This window comes from Apteryx mantelli, chromosome 1 (assembly GCF_036417845.1).
Source record: "Apteryx mantelli isolate bAptMan1 chromosome 1, bAptMan1.hap1, whole genome shotgun sequence".
NCBI classification, from domain to species: Eukaryota; Metazoa; Chordata; class Aves; order Apterygiformes; family Apterygidae; genus Apteryx; species Apteryx mantelli.
The window spans coordinates 60,266,337-60,285,887 of record NC_089978.1 but is presented as its reverse complement, the minus strand read 5'-3'; the positions used below and the strand labels follow the sequence as shown (position 1 = coordinate 60,285,887).

At 34.9% G+C, this 19,551-nt stretch overlaps 1 protein-coding gene across 1 annotated transcript in view; it reads left to right on the top strand.

The window, feature by feature from the left end:
* DOCK9 (dedicator of cytokinesis 9) overlaps nucleotides 1-19,551 on the top strand; it is a 140,535-nt gene that overhangs the window by 88,264 nt on the left and 32,720 nt on the right. The window contains exons 28-36 of the mRNA XM_067293585.1: nucleotides 4,103-4,249; nucleotides 4,935-5,018; nucleotides 5,664-5,775; nucleotides 9,802-9,980; nucleotides 10,659-10,775; nucleotides 12,230-12,350; nucleotides 13,331-13,464; nucleotides 16,379-16,493; nucleotides 18,165-18,231. Coding sequence (XP_067149686.1) covers nucleotides 4,103-4,249; nucleotides 4,935-5,018; nucleotides 5,664-5,775; nucleotides 9,802-9,980; nucleotides 10,659-10,775; nucleotides 12,230-12,350; nucleotides 13,331-13,464; nucleotides 16,379-16,493; nucleotides 18,165-18,231 — 1,076 coding nt within the window. The remainder of the gene's footprint in view (nucleotides 1-4,102; nucleotides 4,250-4,934; nucleotides 5,019-5,663; nucleotides 5,776-9,801; nucleotides 9,981-10,658; nucleotides 10,776-12,229; nucleotides 12,351-13,330; nucleotides 13,465-16,378; nucleotides 16,494-18,164; nucleotides 18,232-19,551) is intronic.

Here is a 19,551-nt window from a genome sequence, read left to right as displayed (position 1 = left end):
TGATGTTGCTTAGAAAAGATTTTGTCTCTGTTCAGCCTGTAAATGGAGTGTCTCTTATTTCACCACACTCTATTTTGAGTTTGTTTATTACAGCCACTAATTAAATTGAATTAAAGTGTAGTCTGATAAAGCAGAAAAACCTCTGATTCTTATTTAAAGCTGAAATATTCTGCAGACTCCTGGAGTTGAATTATAATTGTGTCATTCAAAAATGATATTGACAACTTTGGTAAATGTGGAGTAACTAAACTTTATTATTAATACTGAAGGACTTCTTTTTCCTGTTGGTTTAGGGGGGGTTTTGGTGGCTTTCCTGACAGTACTGTCAGTACTTCTTATTTTACCGTTCTCAATACTGTGAAAAGATACAATTTTTCTAATTACAGAATATGGCACACCTGGGCAAGGTTTTCAAAATATGGTGTTTGTAAAACTTGTGTATCTTGAGGATGTTTGCTATTGTATTTGGTAGGTGATATTCTGAAAAAAACAACTGTTTTTACTTGGCTAAACAAAGTTTGTATGATTTTTTTTTTTTCCTGATTTTAAAAAACCTACAAAAATCCTCACAAGTTTGGAAACAGCATACTGGTTTAAAAAAAACTTCAAAGAAACCACTAACTTGCTATCATGCAAACCCATTTCCATAATTTAATTATAACTTCCTTACAGTAGTGATTATGTTTTTAAATTGAGATCAGTTGGTGGATAAAATAAGTACAGTAGAATATAATCTTTTTTAAAGCAGGAGTCTGTGTAAACAAACAAAAAACAAACACGGCTTCTCAGAATGACTCAGCCAGCGTCCAAGATGAAGCATCCTCTCCCATAATCGGCATCTCCTGCGTAGTATGATATAGTACCATTGGTGAGCCTTCATGTTACTACTAGCTTTTTTTCACCACAAGTGCTATACTGAGTCATTTGCTTAAAAGGCTTGTATCTCAAAGCTAATGAATCACTACTGACCTATGTCATCTTAATAATCAATTGCATTTGGAGAGCACCAGCACCTGCATCTGTGGGATAAATTCAATATAACAAGATTAGCCTTTCAGGGAAAAAAAAATTGGCAGTGGAATATTGTGTCAGCTGCAGGTGCCTGTTATGGGTTTGCTTAGCTGGTGTTACGGTGATATGAAGGGTACATGAGCTGGGGTGGCATGACTGCTCAAAAAGAACCCCATCACCTCGCTGTCTGGGAGACCTAAGTTACCATAAGAGAAGGCACTGACTTTGTCTTTTAGTAGTAATAACCAGTAAGTAAGACCTAATGGCCTCAAATTTCATGTACCTGAAAGACTAATTAATGTTTTTATTTACAGCATGCTATAAATTATGTACTATAATCTTCTGAGATCGATTCTTAAGGGTTGCTATAAGTAACTTTAGGTTTTTCATTAAAAAGAGCCAAAAGATGTAGGCAGGAGAAAATTCAGTGTACATTTATGTTTCTTGAAGATTGGTGTAGAAATAATGAAATTTCACCCTTTCTTTACATGATACTTTACAACAACTTGTTGCACCAAGTTTTATCTATTACATAGGGTTTTATGATGTTATAAATTCTGAAAAGTCCTATTCACTTTAATCTTTCTACACTACAAAATTTTTTAGGCCAAAAAGTTCTATTGCTTTGTTTTAATAGATGTTTGTTCTACCTGTTAACAGGATTGCTAATAAGTATTTTACAGAAAGTGGGCTGAGCAAATGGTCATGGAACTGCATGACTGTTTTCAAAGGTTCAACCACTTCCTAGTTGCATTTTATTTTTGATTCCAAGTTGCCAGAAAAAAATACATAAGCCACAAAAATATGATCTAAATATTGATGGCACTCTTAACTTTTTAGGACTCTCCATTCTATTTCAAAAACAGAAGATAAGGAAGCACAGTGAGGTTTTTTTATAGATTTAGTAGGTTTATAGCTATATATCTTTCAAAGATGAAAACAGTTCATGCAAGAATTTTTTCTTATGCAGGTTACATTGAAACTAGCAAAATGGTGTCACATTGTTAATTAGGACTAATGGGTCTTGTTATAGAAGCGTGCAGTAATTGTATTAAAAAATACTCTTGATATTGGAAAATACCTTTCTGGTTTCTATTCATGTCCCACTCTTCTCTCCTACCAGTTTATTCTTGAACTTGACTGAGGTTCAGATTGTTTGTCTTCTGTATTTTAAGTATAGTTGTTCTATAGGAATTTCATCCATTTCAGGTTAGTATATTGTTTGTTTTTTAATAGTATCTCCAAAAGCAACCCTCAAATGTGAATTGGCCAATAGTACAATGGGAACAAATTCTCTTAACAAGCGTCTTTGAATTCTAGTGCTTTGCTATATGTCGCCTGGAACTACTGTTCATTCTCATTCTTCCCCCACAATAACATGAAGCAGGGTTCATAGTTAAAAACTACTGAGATTACATTTTATGGTATATTTATTTGTTATTTTCTCCATATTTGACATGAAAAAAAGTTTACACTGTCAGAGCTAACCTGATTGTTATCTTCCCTGTGACATAAAAGAAAAAGAGCAGAACTCACCTCTTGTTTCCAAATATCCTCGTTCCCAGGCATCACTTCTTGCTTTACAAGGCCCTGAAATGTCAAACAAATTATTTTGCTAGCTGTTCTGTCTTGTTGCTTAAAATGATAAAAGCAACATGTAGCCAGATATTTCCTGCTTATGAAGTCTTACAAAATGATGCATTTCTATATACAGCAAAATTACTTCTGTAGCAAAAATTTTATGGTATTTTAAAAAAATTTATAATTACTGTCCAACAAAGACTGAGTTTTAGGAATATTGGAGGACACTGGCTGACATACCTTCCAACATAGTTTTGAATTTTTGATTGTTATTTGCATTAATAGATACTGTTGATATTTATACAATGATCTTTTTCAACCCTAATGTTTAGAAATCTAATTTTCCTTAAGATAGAACTAGAAATTTTGGAGCACAGTTCAAACAAGGAACTTTGCATCAAATTTTGTAATCATTGATTTATGCAGGGCCTTGACAATGGTTTGCTTTCCCTAGGGATGTTGCGTTCAATTTAGCTTAGAAAAGCATTTTAATTATCAAGTATTCCAGAACAGTCTGATATTTTAATTTTACAGTTTACAGAAACAAAAGATATGATGACTGTATAGTTAAAACAGTTTTTGTCATAGCCAGTTTCTCTCTCAGCCTTACCCACCTGTCATTAAGTTCCTGCAGACAAAAGATAGAATCTGCATGAAAGACTATAAGATGTCAAGAAATAAAAGAAAAGCTATACGACGGCAAAAAGCTGAAGAGAACTTACTGAGCAATATTGGTCAGAATGTACAAAATCATTGATAAAGATAATATAGATGGTGGTAAAAAAGAAGAAATCATGAACGCAGAGGAATAAACTAATTGGCAAGCTACTCAAAAGCAAGGGAAAACAGTTCTATTTTGGAACCTTAAGTATATGAAGAACAAGATTCTGGTAATTCTGAAAGCTGGAAGAGCTGAGATTTGAGGTGCCTGAGGAGCAAGAGCTACAGTTCTTGAAAGATAAAAGCATGGGTGAGAATTTCCACAGTGGAAAAAATCAAAAGAATTTTTAAAAACACATTTCAAAGCAACAAAAAAACCCAGCTTTCCGTGACAGAAAAGAGTGTGACAGTGTAGCTGATACATATGAACTAGCTGGTGCCTGCTTTGGAAGGGATCATAGAAAAAATTAAAGAATTTCCTTTTGCTCTTAACTTTCATTATGAATGTTTTTTTAGTATAGAAAAATACTAATGTTTTAAACTTGCAAACTTTTATGCATATATTTTTGTCATTAAAAAGAAAAGTATACTTTGCTTGGATTTTAATTATATAGATGTTAGTGCATATTGTAATATTTTCTTTCAACCAAATATTCTTTTTCTTCCCCTTAGTCTAGAAAGGTTCAGGAAAATCTTGTATTTAAATAAAATTTTATTGTAAATTAGAAAATTTGAAAACTTTTTGTCTTCCTTCCCTGACAGATTATCTGTATCTTATCTAAAATAAGTTTTCTTTTGTATTTTGGTGTTATAAAGCATGTTAAATGTGTATTTGAATTTGTGCTTCTAGCTGTTACGAAACCAGAGATTTTCCGCTTCCTTTCATCATGCAGTTGAAACAGTTGTTAATATGCTGATGCCACACATCACTCAGAAGTATAGAGACAATCCAGAGGCTTCAAAAAATGCAAACCATAGTCTTGCTGCCTTTATAAAAGTAGGTACCCAAACAACTTGGGTCACTTTTTCAATAATATTGTTTCTTTGTGTATTTTAAGGAATTTTTAAAGACAAGTCATACAAAACTGAATATACATTATGCTTTTTAAGTACAATTTTATGTCCAAGTAAAAATGTATTGAAGTATAATTTGCATCTTCTGTAGTCAAAAGACCCATCTATTCATAAGTTTGATTTTTATGAATTTATATTTTCTCCAAACTTTATTTTGTCTTTTCTTGTTTATTCTTTCATATATCATCTAGTTTTCTTCCAATACTACAAAAACTTCATGCATTGAATAGTGTTTTAGTTGCATTTATTTTATGTAGACAGGCTTTCAGTATCTTTTCTTTTTCAAACAATAATATGCAGTGGGGAGAAAAAATGAGGAGATATAAAATGGTAGATAAAGCTGCTGGTGACATCGCTTATGTCAAGATGGACGACTTATCTTCAAACTGCTTTTTTATCTGTGATTTGCTTATATTCTGGACTCTAAGGGAAAATTTGATATACATATATGTAGTATGCTTGTTTTATTGGTTATATTCAGACTGAATGAAATATCAATAATGTGTTTGGAAAATAAACTTGTAAAACACAGATGTATAATTAGTGAGCACTGAGACCATACTAAACCAATACTGTCTGTTTGTTTGTTTGTTTGTTTGTTTCCTCAGAAATGTTTTACCTTTATGGATAGAGGTTTTGTTTTCAAACAAATCAATAACTACATCAGCTGCTTTGCCCCTGGAGATCCAAAGGTACTCTTTTTTTTTAAACAAGCTATTTTTAGGAGTTGCCTCTTCCTGATGCATGTGGATAGTGTCCTACATTGAGACTTGAGACTTCTTTCCAGTTACATTCAAGCATGGTACTTAGAAGTACCCATGCTGTGCCTCGATCACTTTTCCCACCAAAGCACTTTTTCATATGTTGCTTCCCATCTTCAAAGTGCCCATTTACCACCCCATAGCATGTATATTTAGAAAATGGGAGGGGTAACATTAAATAGAAATATCAAGCAAGAAAATGAAAGTCCAAGTTTAGCACCATTAGTTGGGATCTTTGATGCCTGATATGTTTCTATACGTTTACAGTAGTGGGGACAGCATGTACTAGATGTCCAAAGAATCTCTCCTGTGATTCCAAAATTTTCTTACATCAATGTATAAGATCCTAACCTAACTAGCTTTGGAAAATGGGAGCAGAAAATAGAACTATATCCAGCTGTTGTGTATGAATTGTGCTGAAAGTATTTTATACTGACGTGGAAATTTCACAAGTCTACATCCCTCACACTGCAAGACTGACTGAAACCACCCGTTTGTGTAAGAAAGCTATTTCTGACATATTATTCAAATCACTGCATCAGTTGTTTTATTTACACTTTTAAATGATTTTTGCAGACTCTCTTTGAATTCAAATTTGAATTTCTCCGTGTGGTCTGTAATCATGAGCACTACATACCTTTGAATCTACCAATGCCATTTGGAAAAGGCAGAATTCAGAGGTACCAAGGTAATTCACCTACAGAAGTGCATGCTGTATTTCTTGTATGTCAACTTTTTATTGTTAAACAGGTAGACTGTGTAACTGCAGGTCTGTGATATCTTGGAAACTTTGAAAGTTTTAAATGGAATCCCAAAGTTGTAATCTCTTAACATCGAAGGAATAGTTTAGGTAGCAATCTATGCAAAGTATCTAGTTACTGAGAGATATGGTACACTAAATCTTTGATTCTTGCCCCCCTTCTCTCCTTTGCTCATAGTTTGGTTCTGTTTATGAGTTAGCTTTTAATTCACTCGCTGTAGAGCCCTGCAACACTCCTGTAGGTAGGTGCGGAGTGCGATGCTTGGTATATTTTTTACTTTTTTTTCATAGAATCATTCAGGTTGGAAGGGACTTCAGGAGGTCTGTAGTCCTGCTCAAAGCAGAGGCATCACAGAATTCAGGTGAGGTTGCTCAGGGCTTTGTCCAGTCAGGTCTTGAAAACCTCCAAGGATGGAAATTCTACAGCATCTCTGGGAAACTACTCATTTGGGACAGCAGCCAGTCCCAGTGCTTATCCTTGTGGTGAAGAATTTCTTTTCCTTGTATCCAGCCAATCTCCCCTACTTTAAATTATAATGACTACCTCTCTGCTGTGCACCTCAGTAAAGAGCCTAGCTCTGTCTCCTTGACAACCTCCCTTAAGTATTAGAAGGGGGCTATTAGGTCGCCCCAGGCCTTCCCTTCTCCATACTGAAAAAGCTCTTTTCCCTCAATTTCTCTTCATAGGTTTTGTGCTCCAGCCCTCTAATCATCTGGGCCCTCCACTGAACTCGCTCAGGGCCCAAAACTGGACGTAGTATTACAGATGTGGTCTAACAAATGCCAAGTAAAGGGGAATAATCACTTCCAAACCTACTAGCTATGCTTCTGTTGATACAGCCCAGTGTACTGTTAGGCTTCATTGCTGCCAGAAGGTACTGCTGACTCCTGTTTGCTGGCTGTTGTCCACTAGTACTCCTAGGTCATTTTCAGCAGAGCTGACCGCCAGCCAGTCGTTCCATTCCTTAGCCTACCATTGCAGGGGGTTAGTTCATCCCAAGTGCAGGACTTTGCATTTGTCCTTGCTGAATTTAATGAGGCTCCTGTTGACCCATTTCTCTAGGCCTTCTAGGTTCTTCTGAAATGCAGCCCTGCCCTTGAGCATGTGGACTGTCCCCTCAGTTTAGTGTCATCCACAAACTTGATGTGAGTGTACTCCATCTCCTCTTCCATGTCATTGATAAAAATATTTGGTAGGATAGGTCTTAGGATACACCTTGGGTAACTCCTCTTGTAACTGGTCTCCAGACTGAATACAAACTCTTAACCATCAGCCTTTGAGCCCAGTGATCCAGCTAGTTTTTTCACACATTTAGTTTTCTACCCCTCTAGATTGTAATGCCCTAGTTTGGATACAGTGATGCTGTTGACATTTGCTACTCACCCCTTATCCACAGATCATGTGAGTTCGTTGTAGAAGACAGGTTAGTTGAGCATGATTTACCCTGGGTAAATCTGCTGGCTATTCCCAGTCACATTCTCCTCCTTCGTGTGCTGAGAAATGGCTTCCAAGAGGACTTACTCTGTGATTTTTCCCAGGGACCAAAGTGAGGCCTGGAGTATTCTTCTTGCCCTTTTAGAATATGGGTGTAACATTTGCCCTTCTTTAGTCATTGGAGGATCCTGATTATGGGAGACCCCAGCTCACTGTGGCTTTTCCAAGATGATAGTGAATGGCCTTGCAATGACATTAGCTAACTCTCTCAGCATCTCATTTGGTGTCCTTGGCTTACGTGGCTCGAGGTCTCTCAGGAGATCCCTGACCCAATCCTCATTAACTATTAGCAAGCAGTTCTCTTCCTTGAACCCTGTCACTAGACTCAAAGACGTGGGAGACCATGGTGGTGAAGAACGAGGCAACGAGGGTATTGAGTACCTCAGCCTTACCTGAGTCCACTGTCAATAAATCACCCTCCCCAGTGAACAACAGTCTCATGTTTTCCTCATTCAGCCTGTTACTACTAATGTAGTGGTAGAAGCTGCTCTTTTTGCCGTTGATGTCCATTACCAGTTTCAACTGTAGCTGAGCTTTGGTTTTCCTGGCACAGTCCCTGCATACCTGATCAGTGTTTCTATATTCCTCTTTTATAGCCTGTTCCTGCCTATATCTCTTGTATACATCATTTCTTTGCACCGGAGCTCAGTCTTGGGTCCCCTCTTTAGCCAAGCTGGGCTCCTGGTACATCTAACTGTGCCAAAATAAATAGTATGTTAGCTATTGCATTTGCAGCTGTAAAGTCATCATTAAATTTTTCCTAGCATTGGTTCAAAGCAAACATGAATAGCAGAGAGGAGGAAGGTACTTTTACAAGTAAAATAAACTACTGAGAGTTCCTGCCTAACACTGGTATTCCGGTAGATTAATCTCTCTTGAAATATTTTTTCAGTAGCCTCTGCTGGCTTAGTAAAGTTGGATGTAACTAATTAAAAGTTTCACTACGGTGATAGAACAGCATTTGAGAGTAAGAGCAGGGACAACTGCTTGTGAGTTTGTCTTTGTTTTTTTAGCCTTCAGGAGTGTGATAGTTAATAACATTGCATAAATCTTTCCATAGAAAAGGACCTATGAATTGTTTTAGTGCTTATAAGGGAATAACAAAACCAGAAGAAATAGTGTTTCTGACTGCGCAATGAAGAACAGTATAAAATGCTGCTCCCTGGTGAACTAGGAGTTTAGCCAGGGAAAAAAAACTTTATCACAAGTGTTTCTGGCTCTGTTTTGCTGTCCCAGACAAAAGAGATCTCAGATGGCATGTGACTGGCTCTCGTGATAATTGCACAAGGAGGCCTGTAGAAAGCCGGTGCTTTTCTATTTGTGGTTCTTTCCTATTTAATGGATTACCTTACTGGGAGAGTTCTTCCAAAAATGAATGGGCTTTGAGATCAGTATCCGGTCTTTGACTATTCTGTTGAACAAAGAAAGTAAATATGAGAAATTCTTGAGAACAGCTCATCAGTGGATATTTTGAACTTACCTATGTTATAATAAGTATATGACACTACATGCGGTATATTCACTATGCAAATTAGTTGAAGGATTATTTTATCACGTGAAAAAAAATTTTTAACTGCAGTAGTTGGACTTTGGTGTGTCTGATATATTTTTGTGTGTTTGTATCTTTTAACAGCTATATAGAGGTATCTACATGTATATCTATATATAGCTTAGTGTAGATTTACAGTTACAGCTACTACTAGAGATTGTATATTTTATGAAATAAAATTGTATTATAGTGGTTTAGGCACAAATGTTCAGGTAAGATGTTCTTTAATTCCAATTCTAATATAACTAACAGTGAATGTGTAATTATTTCTGGAAAATACAGTGTTTTTTAATTGAATATAGCTGAAAAATTAACTAATATGCAGTTATTACAATACAGGTATAATCTGCATAGATTCATTTTAAATTAATTTGTTTAAATATGATTCTGTCTATTTGTGTGCTTATAAATTGAGAAGAAATTCCTTAATTTAGACACGTGTGATGCAAAAGCAGTCTCTTCATCACTAGTAGCACTTTTACTACCCACTGCAAATTTTAGGTGTATTTTCTGTGAAAATATAAGTTAACCAGCAACACAGTTGTTAGCAGATTATACAGTCTATATTCATAATAAATACTTGTGTAAATACTTGGAGCTAAAAGATACTGGTCCAGGTGAATTTTGTAGGAACACTTTTGAATGTTGGATTTTATTAATTGGATTGTTGGATTTTTATTAAAAAAAAAAGCACAACACTATTTTTAAAGCCACAAGTTTATATTTCTTTAGTGTCTGTTGATTTGAATATACACAGTCATTGTTCAGTGTGTCATTATGTAGTTAACCTAGCTAGGTGTATATGAATCATCTTTGTCAATAAGCTTGAAAACATTTTTGTTTAACTTTTTGTTAATTAATAAATTTAAATGAAACCATTCCTTACATAGGGCTTGTACTTTATTTCCAGACCTTCATCTTGACTATTCATTAACGGATGAGTTCTGTAAGAATCACTTCTTAGTGGGATTGCTTCTAAGGGAGGTGGGAAATGCATTACAAGAGTTCAGAGACATACGGCAGATTGCAATTAGTGTGCTCAAGAATTTGATGATAAAGCATTCTTTTGATGATAGATATGCTTCCAGGGTAAGTGTATTTCTGTATTAATAGTGCAAAATATAAAGATTAAATGCACTTTCAGAACAGTTTTTTTTCTTTCACTAAAATCTATTAATTTGTAGCCATGCTATTTCAGTTCATACTGTATCTGTGATGAAAACAAATAGAGCTGATAGTTCTATCAAAATCTGCAAAACCCAATATTTTTAGCAAATAAAAGCACAAAGCATCTTTTTAGCATAATTATATGTGTTTATTACTTTTTGGTATGGGATAATCTCTAACTGCAGTAAGAGATACAGTAATCAGTTTTTCCAGTCTGTTTTAAAAGCTCTTATTTTCATTAAACATTTGCTCTTAAGATTCAGCAATTGTCCTTTTATGATATCTTATTGGGAAAATAAGTTTCAGCTGCAAGTTATAGTGGTAAATTTTGAGTGATTTTTAATTTTCCTGTTTTTTTTTTAACATGGAAACAGCTGTGCTGTGGAGAAGCCATGAAATTTTAACAACAGATATCATGAATTTATCAAGCTAATATTAAATTAATTTGATCTGTTTAGTCTTAGGTAAATTGAATGCATTTAAAATATTTTTTTACTGCATTTTAAATGAAATAGTAAAGAAAATGTAGCTTTAAAAAACAATCTTTCATAATTAAAATGAAATCTGCAATTTGTTAATGAGCTGTTGAACTCTATGTAGAGCCATCAAGCAAGAATAGCCACTATGTATTTGCCACTCTTTGGACTGCTCATAGAAAATGTTCAGCGAATCAATGTCAAAGATGTGTCTCCATTTCCTGTTAACCCTTCCAGCAGTGTGAGTGACCATTTCTGTATGATATTCTGATTTTTTTTTCATAATTAATGGTAACACATATATGAAACACTTCATACTTCTGGCAAATGAAAAGTTTCAGAATTCCTTGAGTTTGTTCCCCTTGCTTTTTATTAAATTAAAAGTTTAGTTACCTTTGTGATTTTGGTCCCAGTTTGTCTGCTCCAGGTAAGTTACACCTAACATCATAATTGAACAGTTTGGTACTACGTACGAGTTACAGTGCCTTTACTGATCCCTACTTGAACTTCTGGTGTTTTTGGAGAATGCTAGGCCACACAGGCTGCCACAGCGTCATTCTAATGCCATCTGATTATACTGTCATGTAACATTTTGCTTTTCATTATCTCTGGGGCATGTTTCTATATTTCAATACAAACTATAGACCACATAGGATTGGACCCAGTGTATCTTTTTTGGCAGCTCTTAGTTAAGTAACAAAGAAGTTGAAAGAAGAGTAGAGTTGAAGTCAAAATACCCATTGTTTCTGCAATTTTAATTGGCTTTCTTTTGTATCTAGTATCAATTTTTTGATACATTTATTGTAAGAGAAGATTTCATTAAATTATAATGTCTCTATTTTTTTCTTCGAAATTACCCTTCTCTGTAGTCTGTCCTGCCACTTCCTACAAACTCTTGTAGATTGTAATATTGCACTTACATATGCTTAATTCTTATGCAAGAGAAAACTCCCACTGACTTCAAACATGTATAGAATTAGTTATGTTTGCTAAAACCCTGTCAGAATCAGTAGCTGCTGTTGTATTCAGCAGAAAAGACTGTATGTTAGTTGTAGTTTTTTATATATATGTAAATTTTATTTTCCTGATTCAGTCCAATAGCAAAATAAATGGACCAGAAATAAATTTGGTTGGTTTTCTAGAAAACAGAGAAACATTTTTAACTCTACAGGAGTGAGCTTTTGGAACAGCTGTAGTCTAAGGTGGCTATAGGAGAATGAATTCAAATGGAATTTGTTAATGAATATATTGATATAGTATGGTTAGATACAATTATTGAATCTAAGATTTAAAGATTAAAGAATTCTTTTATTTTTGTTTGTCCACTTCTTTCTGTGTTCCTTTTGCAAATTAAGAAAGAAAGAAATTCACAATACCTTTCCAATAAGAAAAATATTTGCATGTGTGAAGTAAAAGCAAGCTGTGTGTTTTGGAAATATCTATTTTTCAATGTTTAAAATTCCATGGACTATTCATTTGGTCAATGTTTGTTGAGGTGTCTTAAATTTGAAGCTATCTCTGCTTGTGCAAATATTTGAACATCTCATCCCATGCTTTTGAACATAATTAATAGAAATTAATACTTAAGAAATAAACATATAACAAATACTGCTCTGGAAGGTAAAAGTAGGTAATATGCACTAAAATCATAGTGCTGGAAAATATTAATCACATTTTTCTCTCTTTTCCGAACAGAGTGCAAAGGATGATGCACTTAATTTGCCAACTGCAAGTCAGCTAGTAACACCACAAAAATCAGGAAACACATTGGATAACAGCCTTCCTAAAGATCTATTTGGTGTTATCTCTGGCATTGGTAAGTCCTTAAAGTTTCCTTTTTCCTTTGTTACTAAAAATAACTGTTCTGTGTCCAACTCCAGTTGCTTTTTGAATGTGTGCATGAATGTTACAAATTAGTGGAGTTTGAATCTGGGTTTATGAGGGTTTTTTCCCTCTGCCCTGAGAATATCTTCTTTATCCACAGTGACCATACTGTAGACATATCCCTAGATTTCTACTGCTACTTTAGGTAACAAAACCCTAATGCGATCAGCTATTTGGTGCAGGCCAGAATTTGCAGTCTGCAGATGAAATCTTTCTTGCGGGGTGTTTGGGGTTTTGTTTGTCTTTCTCTTTCAACCAAACCACAAAAAAACAAAAAAAAAGGCAAAAAAGGGGGGGAGAACTATTTCCTGGAGCTGGCTGCTTTGCTCCCTACCCCCATCAAAGCTGGTTGTTCTTGCCTGGCTACAGAGAAATAGGAGACGACTGGCTGTAGTCCCTTCTGGCAAGAGCGTCATTATCCATGGTTTTGCAAGTGATGGTAGAGACCACCTCCAAGTGGACTGCTGTTTGCACAGACACTGGCATCCTCCCGTCTTTCTTCTCAGTGTATTTTTCTGTTTTTTTGTTGTCTGCTGCAATTAGCTGTATCACTTACTTGTGAATAAAAAAATGGTATCAGATGAAACATGGAGAAGGGGAGTTTTTTTAAAAATAGTTTTTTTCATGTGAGTGTGTGTGTATCTGTACATATGTGTTTTTCATGTGCATCTATATATTTGTACATAAGTTTGTGTGTATATGCATATATATATATACATTGTTGAAACTATGTAATAAATTTATCATCATTACATGTATGTAAATGGAATTAATTGTTTGCCTTTTTAAAAAGTGTGTGCATGTGTGTGTATATATATATACGGTGGTTTTAGAAGTCTGACTAAACTATGCAGTAACTGTTTTCAGTACATGTATCATTGCTTGATGGTCTTTTTTTGTTGTTTTATTTAGCTTCCCCGTATACCACCTCAACTCCAAACGTCAATTGTGTGAGGAATGCTGACTCAAGAGGCTCTCTTATAAGTACAGACTCGGGAAACAGTCTCCCAGAAAGGCAAAGTGACAAGAGCAATTCCCTTGACAAGGTAAAAAAAACAAAAACAAAAAAACCCCTGTTTTCCTAAAAACTCATCCTAGTTCTCATAGGAGCTAACTTTTGTAATCTCCAGTGGGGTTGGACTTTCTAGAGTAACTGTAGAGCAGTATATTGCATAAATTTTTCTGCTTAAAAATAGTTATTATTATTAGTTCTTTTTGCATTGCATTTATTAAGCTGTTTTGCAGAAGAAACAAACAGATTTTCAAATTAGAGACATAAGCAAGTAGTTGATGTTTCCTTTGCTGGATCGAGTCAATAAATGAAGTACATTAAGAGAACGGAAACCTAGTTGGGACAGCTTCTTTGATTTTGTGGGGACCTTTGCTTCATCCTCTTCTACACGCAATATATGTAGCATTTTTAATATTTTTTTAAAACCAATTGCTGCCCTTTCTCCAAGTGACTTCTCTTATATTAGTTTGACTTTTCTAAATCATTTTACTTTAAACCTATTACAAATTAGGAGTTCTGGCAGCAGTAGCTATGAGGTATTCAGTCATGTCTTTCTGCAGCTTGTATTGATACTGATCACATTTCATTTTCTTAGATCTTGTTGTGCATGTCACAACATGTTAATTTTTTCCCCTTGACTCTGACATGCCTTCCTGTGGCAGAGAGAGAAGCTTCTCAGAAGGCACTCTGCTCATGCTATGCGCCCTAATGGAGAAGAAGAAGAAAATTCTCACCCTGCAAAGAAAAACCGTGTTACTATGGATTTTTCGCTTCTGACAATTCCAACTTTGCCAGAGAAAATTTTGCATGCCGCTCTCTCTCTCCAGTTACAAGAAGTATTTGTTTTTTGTGCTTGGTATAGTTAAGCTGCGGAGTGAAGTGTGTGATCTATAGTTTTGCCACTTCTTTGCAACAGTTGAATCTTAAGGCAAATATGTACAAAGTAACCAAGTAAGATGCCACTAAGTGCTAATCCTGTAATAGTTTATGTACATGGTTTAATTTAACCATAAAAATCCAATCAGGCTAAATATTAGCAGGATCTGAGTCTTAGCGTTTTTAATATAAATAGGACTAAAAAAAATTCTTTGGAATTGACCAAGCAAATAAATAAATAAATATCTTGTGTATACACTGTTGCTAAATGGCAATACTGTCATCTATTACTTAGCTTTCATGTTGTTAATTACTAATGTGTAGCGTTTTTACTAAGTGAAAGGGTTTTCAAAGGAATCAACATCCTTTGAAAATTCTATTTTGGTCTGGCAATTTAGGTAATACAGGATTTGTGTTTTGCATGCTGTTAATATTTTCCCAGAACAATACTTAATCCTGGCTTATTATTTGTTGCTTTTCAAACTTTCTTTCTAGTGTATCAGTTGTTTCATGCACGTATCTTCAAATTTTTGCTCATTGCTTGATACCATTACTAAAAAAAGCCGTGTTTTTGTTTTAATTTTTGTTTAGAATAGCCTGTAGAACGGTACTAGTGAAATCAGAACTTGCTGCAAGTGAACCGGTTTCTATTTTCATATGTGCATACTTTATAGATTTTTTGAGATAATTTTTGTAGTCCTAGTTTTGTCCATGTACATTTTCAACTACTTTAGAAGGAATATTATCCAGTGCTCTGGACAGTGTCCTAAAAATCTAGGAAACTCAAATTCAGTTTCTGCTCTGCCACTCATTACTTGCCTGCTTTATTTCAGTATCCATAATGCTGTACAGTAGCACTTCCTCACTGACCAGAGATATTTCAAAGATAGAGGTGGTGAGGTATTTAGAATATACAGTAATCAGGGTCATATAGCTGTGCATTTCCTCTTAAATTACAGTAACTTCTGAGATATATATGTATATATATATATATGTACATATAATCTTTTATTTCCCAATTTTGATATAGAGGATTTGTTCCAGTATGATTAATGTGTCCTTAAAAAGATCAGGAAGCCAAGGTGATCCGGCTTTCTTGTAGAAACCAAAGAGTTGCATGGATCAATTGTATCAGACCAGTAACTTTAGAGAAGACTTATTAAATGACTTGTTTACCTTCCATTCAGATAAGCAGCCTCATATTGAAAGTGAACGTTAAGGCACTGAAAGAGGACATAATTTATTCTTTAAGCAACGTAACATATAGTGTATCTGTAAAAGTCTTAACTGAGGATTTTGTAACACTTGCTTGTGTGGAAATGGTTCTTTTACAGATAAGTCACGGCCTACAGCTCAATTTTTATATTCTCACAGTTCTGTTTTCTCCGTTTGGTAGCTCTTTAGATGTACTCTTTAAAAGATCAGTCATGGATTTTTTTGATTTTATTTTTTGGACAGACTTCCTTCAATATTGGGTATTGCTGATTAATTTCCCACAAATGTGGGAACTGTATAAACAAAGTCTTGAAGCAGGAGAAAGGTTTTTTGAGGCAAGTTTCTTACTGATGATTGGTCTTCCAGAATGCGTACTATTCCCATACATTTGTGTTTTCCTTGGAGTTCTTATGTCTTTAAATGGAAAGGCCTTTCTACAGTTAAGTATAACATCTGTTCAAGAGCAGACTCCATGAAGGAGTATATATGTATTGCCTAACAGTAGCGTGTATTTTTACAGTATTTCAACTAAGCAAAAAGGGCATGTCCACTTTCTACAATGTGGTTACCTATTCATAATTATCTTGACTGATAGTCACTGTTAGGTAACCTTCCCTCTTCCCCCCTTTTCTGGAGGAAAAATTCATCCAAGAAGCAAATAAAAATGAATGAAGGTGAAAAGGCTTAGTTTGGTATTTGTGTGTATAAAGTGTTGACCTGTCTCCCTCTATGAAACATTTTGTCTCCATTCTGAGATCCTGTTTCTGTTGCAGGAATTAATAAGATAATTTAAAATATTTTAGTTTGTTATCAGTTCAAGAACTTTTCAGCCAAAGCCTTGTCTGGTTTCTTTTCAGAATCAACAGACTGGCACTTTAGGAAGTTCAGTAGTTCGATATGACAAGCTTGACCAGGCAGAGATCAAGAGTCTGCTCATGTGTTTTCTTCATATTTTAAGAAGTATGTCAGATGGTAGGTAATTCCACCTAATTTCTGTAAATTTGAAGAGATGTGTTTGATTTATGCATGTGACTTAACACCTTTTTAAAATTAGAAGAATATTTTAGGTGTGGGTACCACATTGTGCCAAGTTTTACAGATCTGTGTGACTGATCAAATTAAACCCTGGTTGAAACTTTGTAGCCATTAAATGTCATTTATTCCCTCAAAGCATGAGGCACACTGAAGGACTTGGTAAGCAAACATACGTTCATGTGTGATTGTACAGTATGGACTGGAGACTGGAGGTAAAGAATAAATACTGCAGTGTTCAGTAGAAGAGGATCTGGCTAGTCCATTTCTCTCTTCTGCAGAACTTCCTGTATGACTGTGAACCAAAGTACTTGATCACTGGGTCTTTCCATTTCAGGAGTGGTGGTATTAGTGTTTCTCCATTTTCCAGGGGTATTTGCAAGATTATCCATTGAAAATTCTGACAGACTCCGATATAATCGGGGGGGGTGGGGGGGGCATGCAAATACTGCATGAATGTCAAATCCTTAATTTTTTTCTAGGATTGTACAACTCAGAATCATCACTAGCCTTGATCAGGGTTAAAAAGAAAAAAGGGGAGAGCCTTTGGTATAAATATTGAATTTTTCAATTTGTGCAAAATATGTCAAGAGTAGGATTATTTTCTCAGCATATTTTGTTGTTAAATCCTGAAAATCTAGTTTATGGAGTACTACTTGAACTCTAGCTTATTACACTACTTAATCAAGAATGAGATTTGAAAGGTTATAAATATTTAATATCCAGTCACATTTTTAGATTTTCATGTAATTACATAGATATTATTTTATGTATGCTAATTGCAAGGAATAATAAAAAAGGAAAATATTTTTTCAGTGTTTTACATTTTGAAAAATATAAAAATCTGTCAGAATTTCCAGGAAGTTCAGGTTAAAATTTACTGTTTTAATAAGTTGATATAAAACTTGCGTTACTATGGGAGGTGGGGTTAGTCTGAATTCTGGTGGAAAAGAACAAATATCAAACCAACTTTGTCATACATCTCAGTAGTAATTTTGAATTTGTTTCATAGCTAATTTTAAACATTTTTGGCAAAACAGTCCACGTCTTGGCTATGTAACTACAAGCGTCAAAAAAAATATGTAGCCATTTTTTGAAATCTGTGCATGTCCCTGATAGTTTTGATTTGTTGACTAGTCTATAGTTGACTGTGGTATCACAGCCAGTGCTGAAAAACTATCTATGGTAAACCATTGTGATTAAACCAAGAGAAAAATCATAAATTTGAATAAAAAGCTATAAAATGTTGAGACCAATTTACAAAGAAGCAGATTGTAAGACTATTATTTCAAACTATTCTGGTCTTACATTTTTAGAACACTTAAGCCATCACTGGCTACATACTTACTACTCTTCAAAATAGGAAGCTGTATGGGAATATTACAAATTCATTAAAAGCATATTATAGAAACCCATTCAGAGAAATTATATGTGCAACTGTATAATCAGCTTCAAGGAAAACTTTAAATAGTAATAATCATCTGTACTCCGTTTCCAGAGTCTCTGAATCCTCATCTTAAAAAATGAGAACTGATGTTAACTCTTCTGCTTAATGTTTTTATGTGTTTGCTGCCTTTGTCCTGTTTGTTTTAATATTTTTCATTTTTCTAGATGCATTGTTTACATACTGGAACAAGGCTACAAAATCTGAACTCATGGACTTTTTCACAATTACAGAGTAAGATCTTGTTAAACTTCTCATAAAATTACACATTTCATTTTGCTGTTAAAATCATCAGTGCAAATTTAAGTTTGTATATAAATTTTTTTCCTTATTTGAAAAAAAAATACAATCAGTCTCAGTTTAGAAGTCCTTAACTTGATGTGCACAATTACATGTCTGTCTATATTCCGTGATAGTTTCTGGAATTAGAATAAATAGAAATGATCCCAGGGATGTTCTTAAACAGTGCTTAGTACTCAGACTGTGCCGTACTCCCAGAAGAGGAACCAGCTTTTTGGTTGACCTGCCTGCTTTCAAATCCGTCTTGGAATGCAAACTGCTAAAATGGTGTGGTTACATACCAAAACGCATTGAGTTACATAACTTGAGAAACAAAGGGATGTGTCTTTCTAGCTTTCCCTTCTACCATACTGTAAGGGAAAAGATACAGGAGGAACCTGGTATTTCATGTCAACAGCTACACTCCAGTATTATCCATGCTTAGCGTTATCGTTCATGAGAATTGGCTGATACATTAGTGAAAAGTGAGGAAGCCCTATCTGCTTGAAGTGGGGCGCTGCAGAAGCTTTTCTGCAGGCCTTGCTGTTTCACTAGGCTGTTTTTCATTTGTTTCCATAGTACAGGCTCAATAACTGTAGTATCAGCATTTAATTGTGTTACAGAATGTGCTACTCAAAATCTATTTTAGGAACGTGTTGTAGGTGTGTATTTTAGTTTATCAGTTAAGTGCATCTAGCAAAATATTGATTGTACCAGAGACAGAGCTGAACAAGTAAATGAGCCTAGTTAGTAGACTCTAAGGCCGGAGGTTTAAACTTCAACCAGTTAGTGGCAAAACAGTATTTTGCCATTGGAGACCTCTTATTTAAGGGGCCGGATTGGGTTGGTTTGTGATCAAATGAGCACTCTTGAATTACTGACTATCAGAGGAGGTTTCCATCACAATATCAGTGTAAGGAATACAGAATAAAGTTCCCATTAGATTAATGCTGTGGATGATACCATAGTTCCTTGAACCAGCATGGAAGCAAGGCTCATAGAAGTCTACCTCTTCCATTTCTAGGAATATTTTACCAATGACAATAATGTTCATTTTGATGATAATTTTTATTAATACAGATTGTTTCTCAATACCACTGTGAGGCAGTGTTTCTGGTAGGTAGGTACTCTCCACCCAAAGAGCTTTTTCTGAAGAGCTTAGAGTCTAAAAAAGACAAGGAGACATGAGAAAGGGGAATGAGGTTAACTTGCAAACAGAATGACAAGTCTGGGGGAGGCCAATGCTGTTCTGATTCTGCAGTTTGGAGGTAGCTA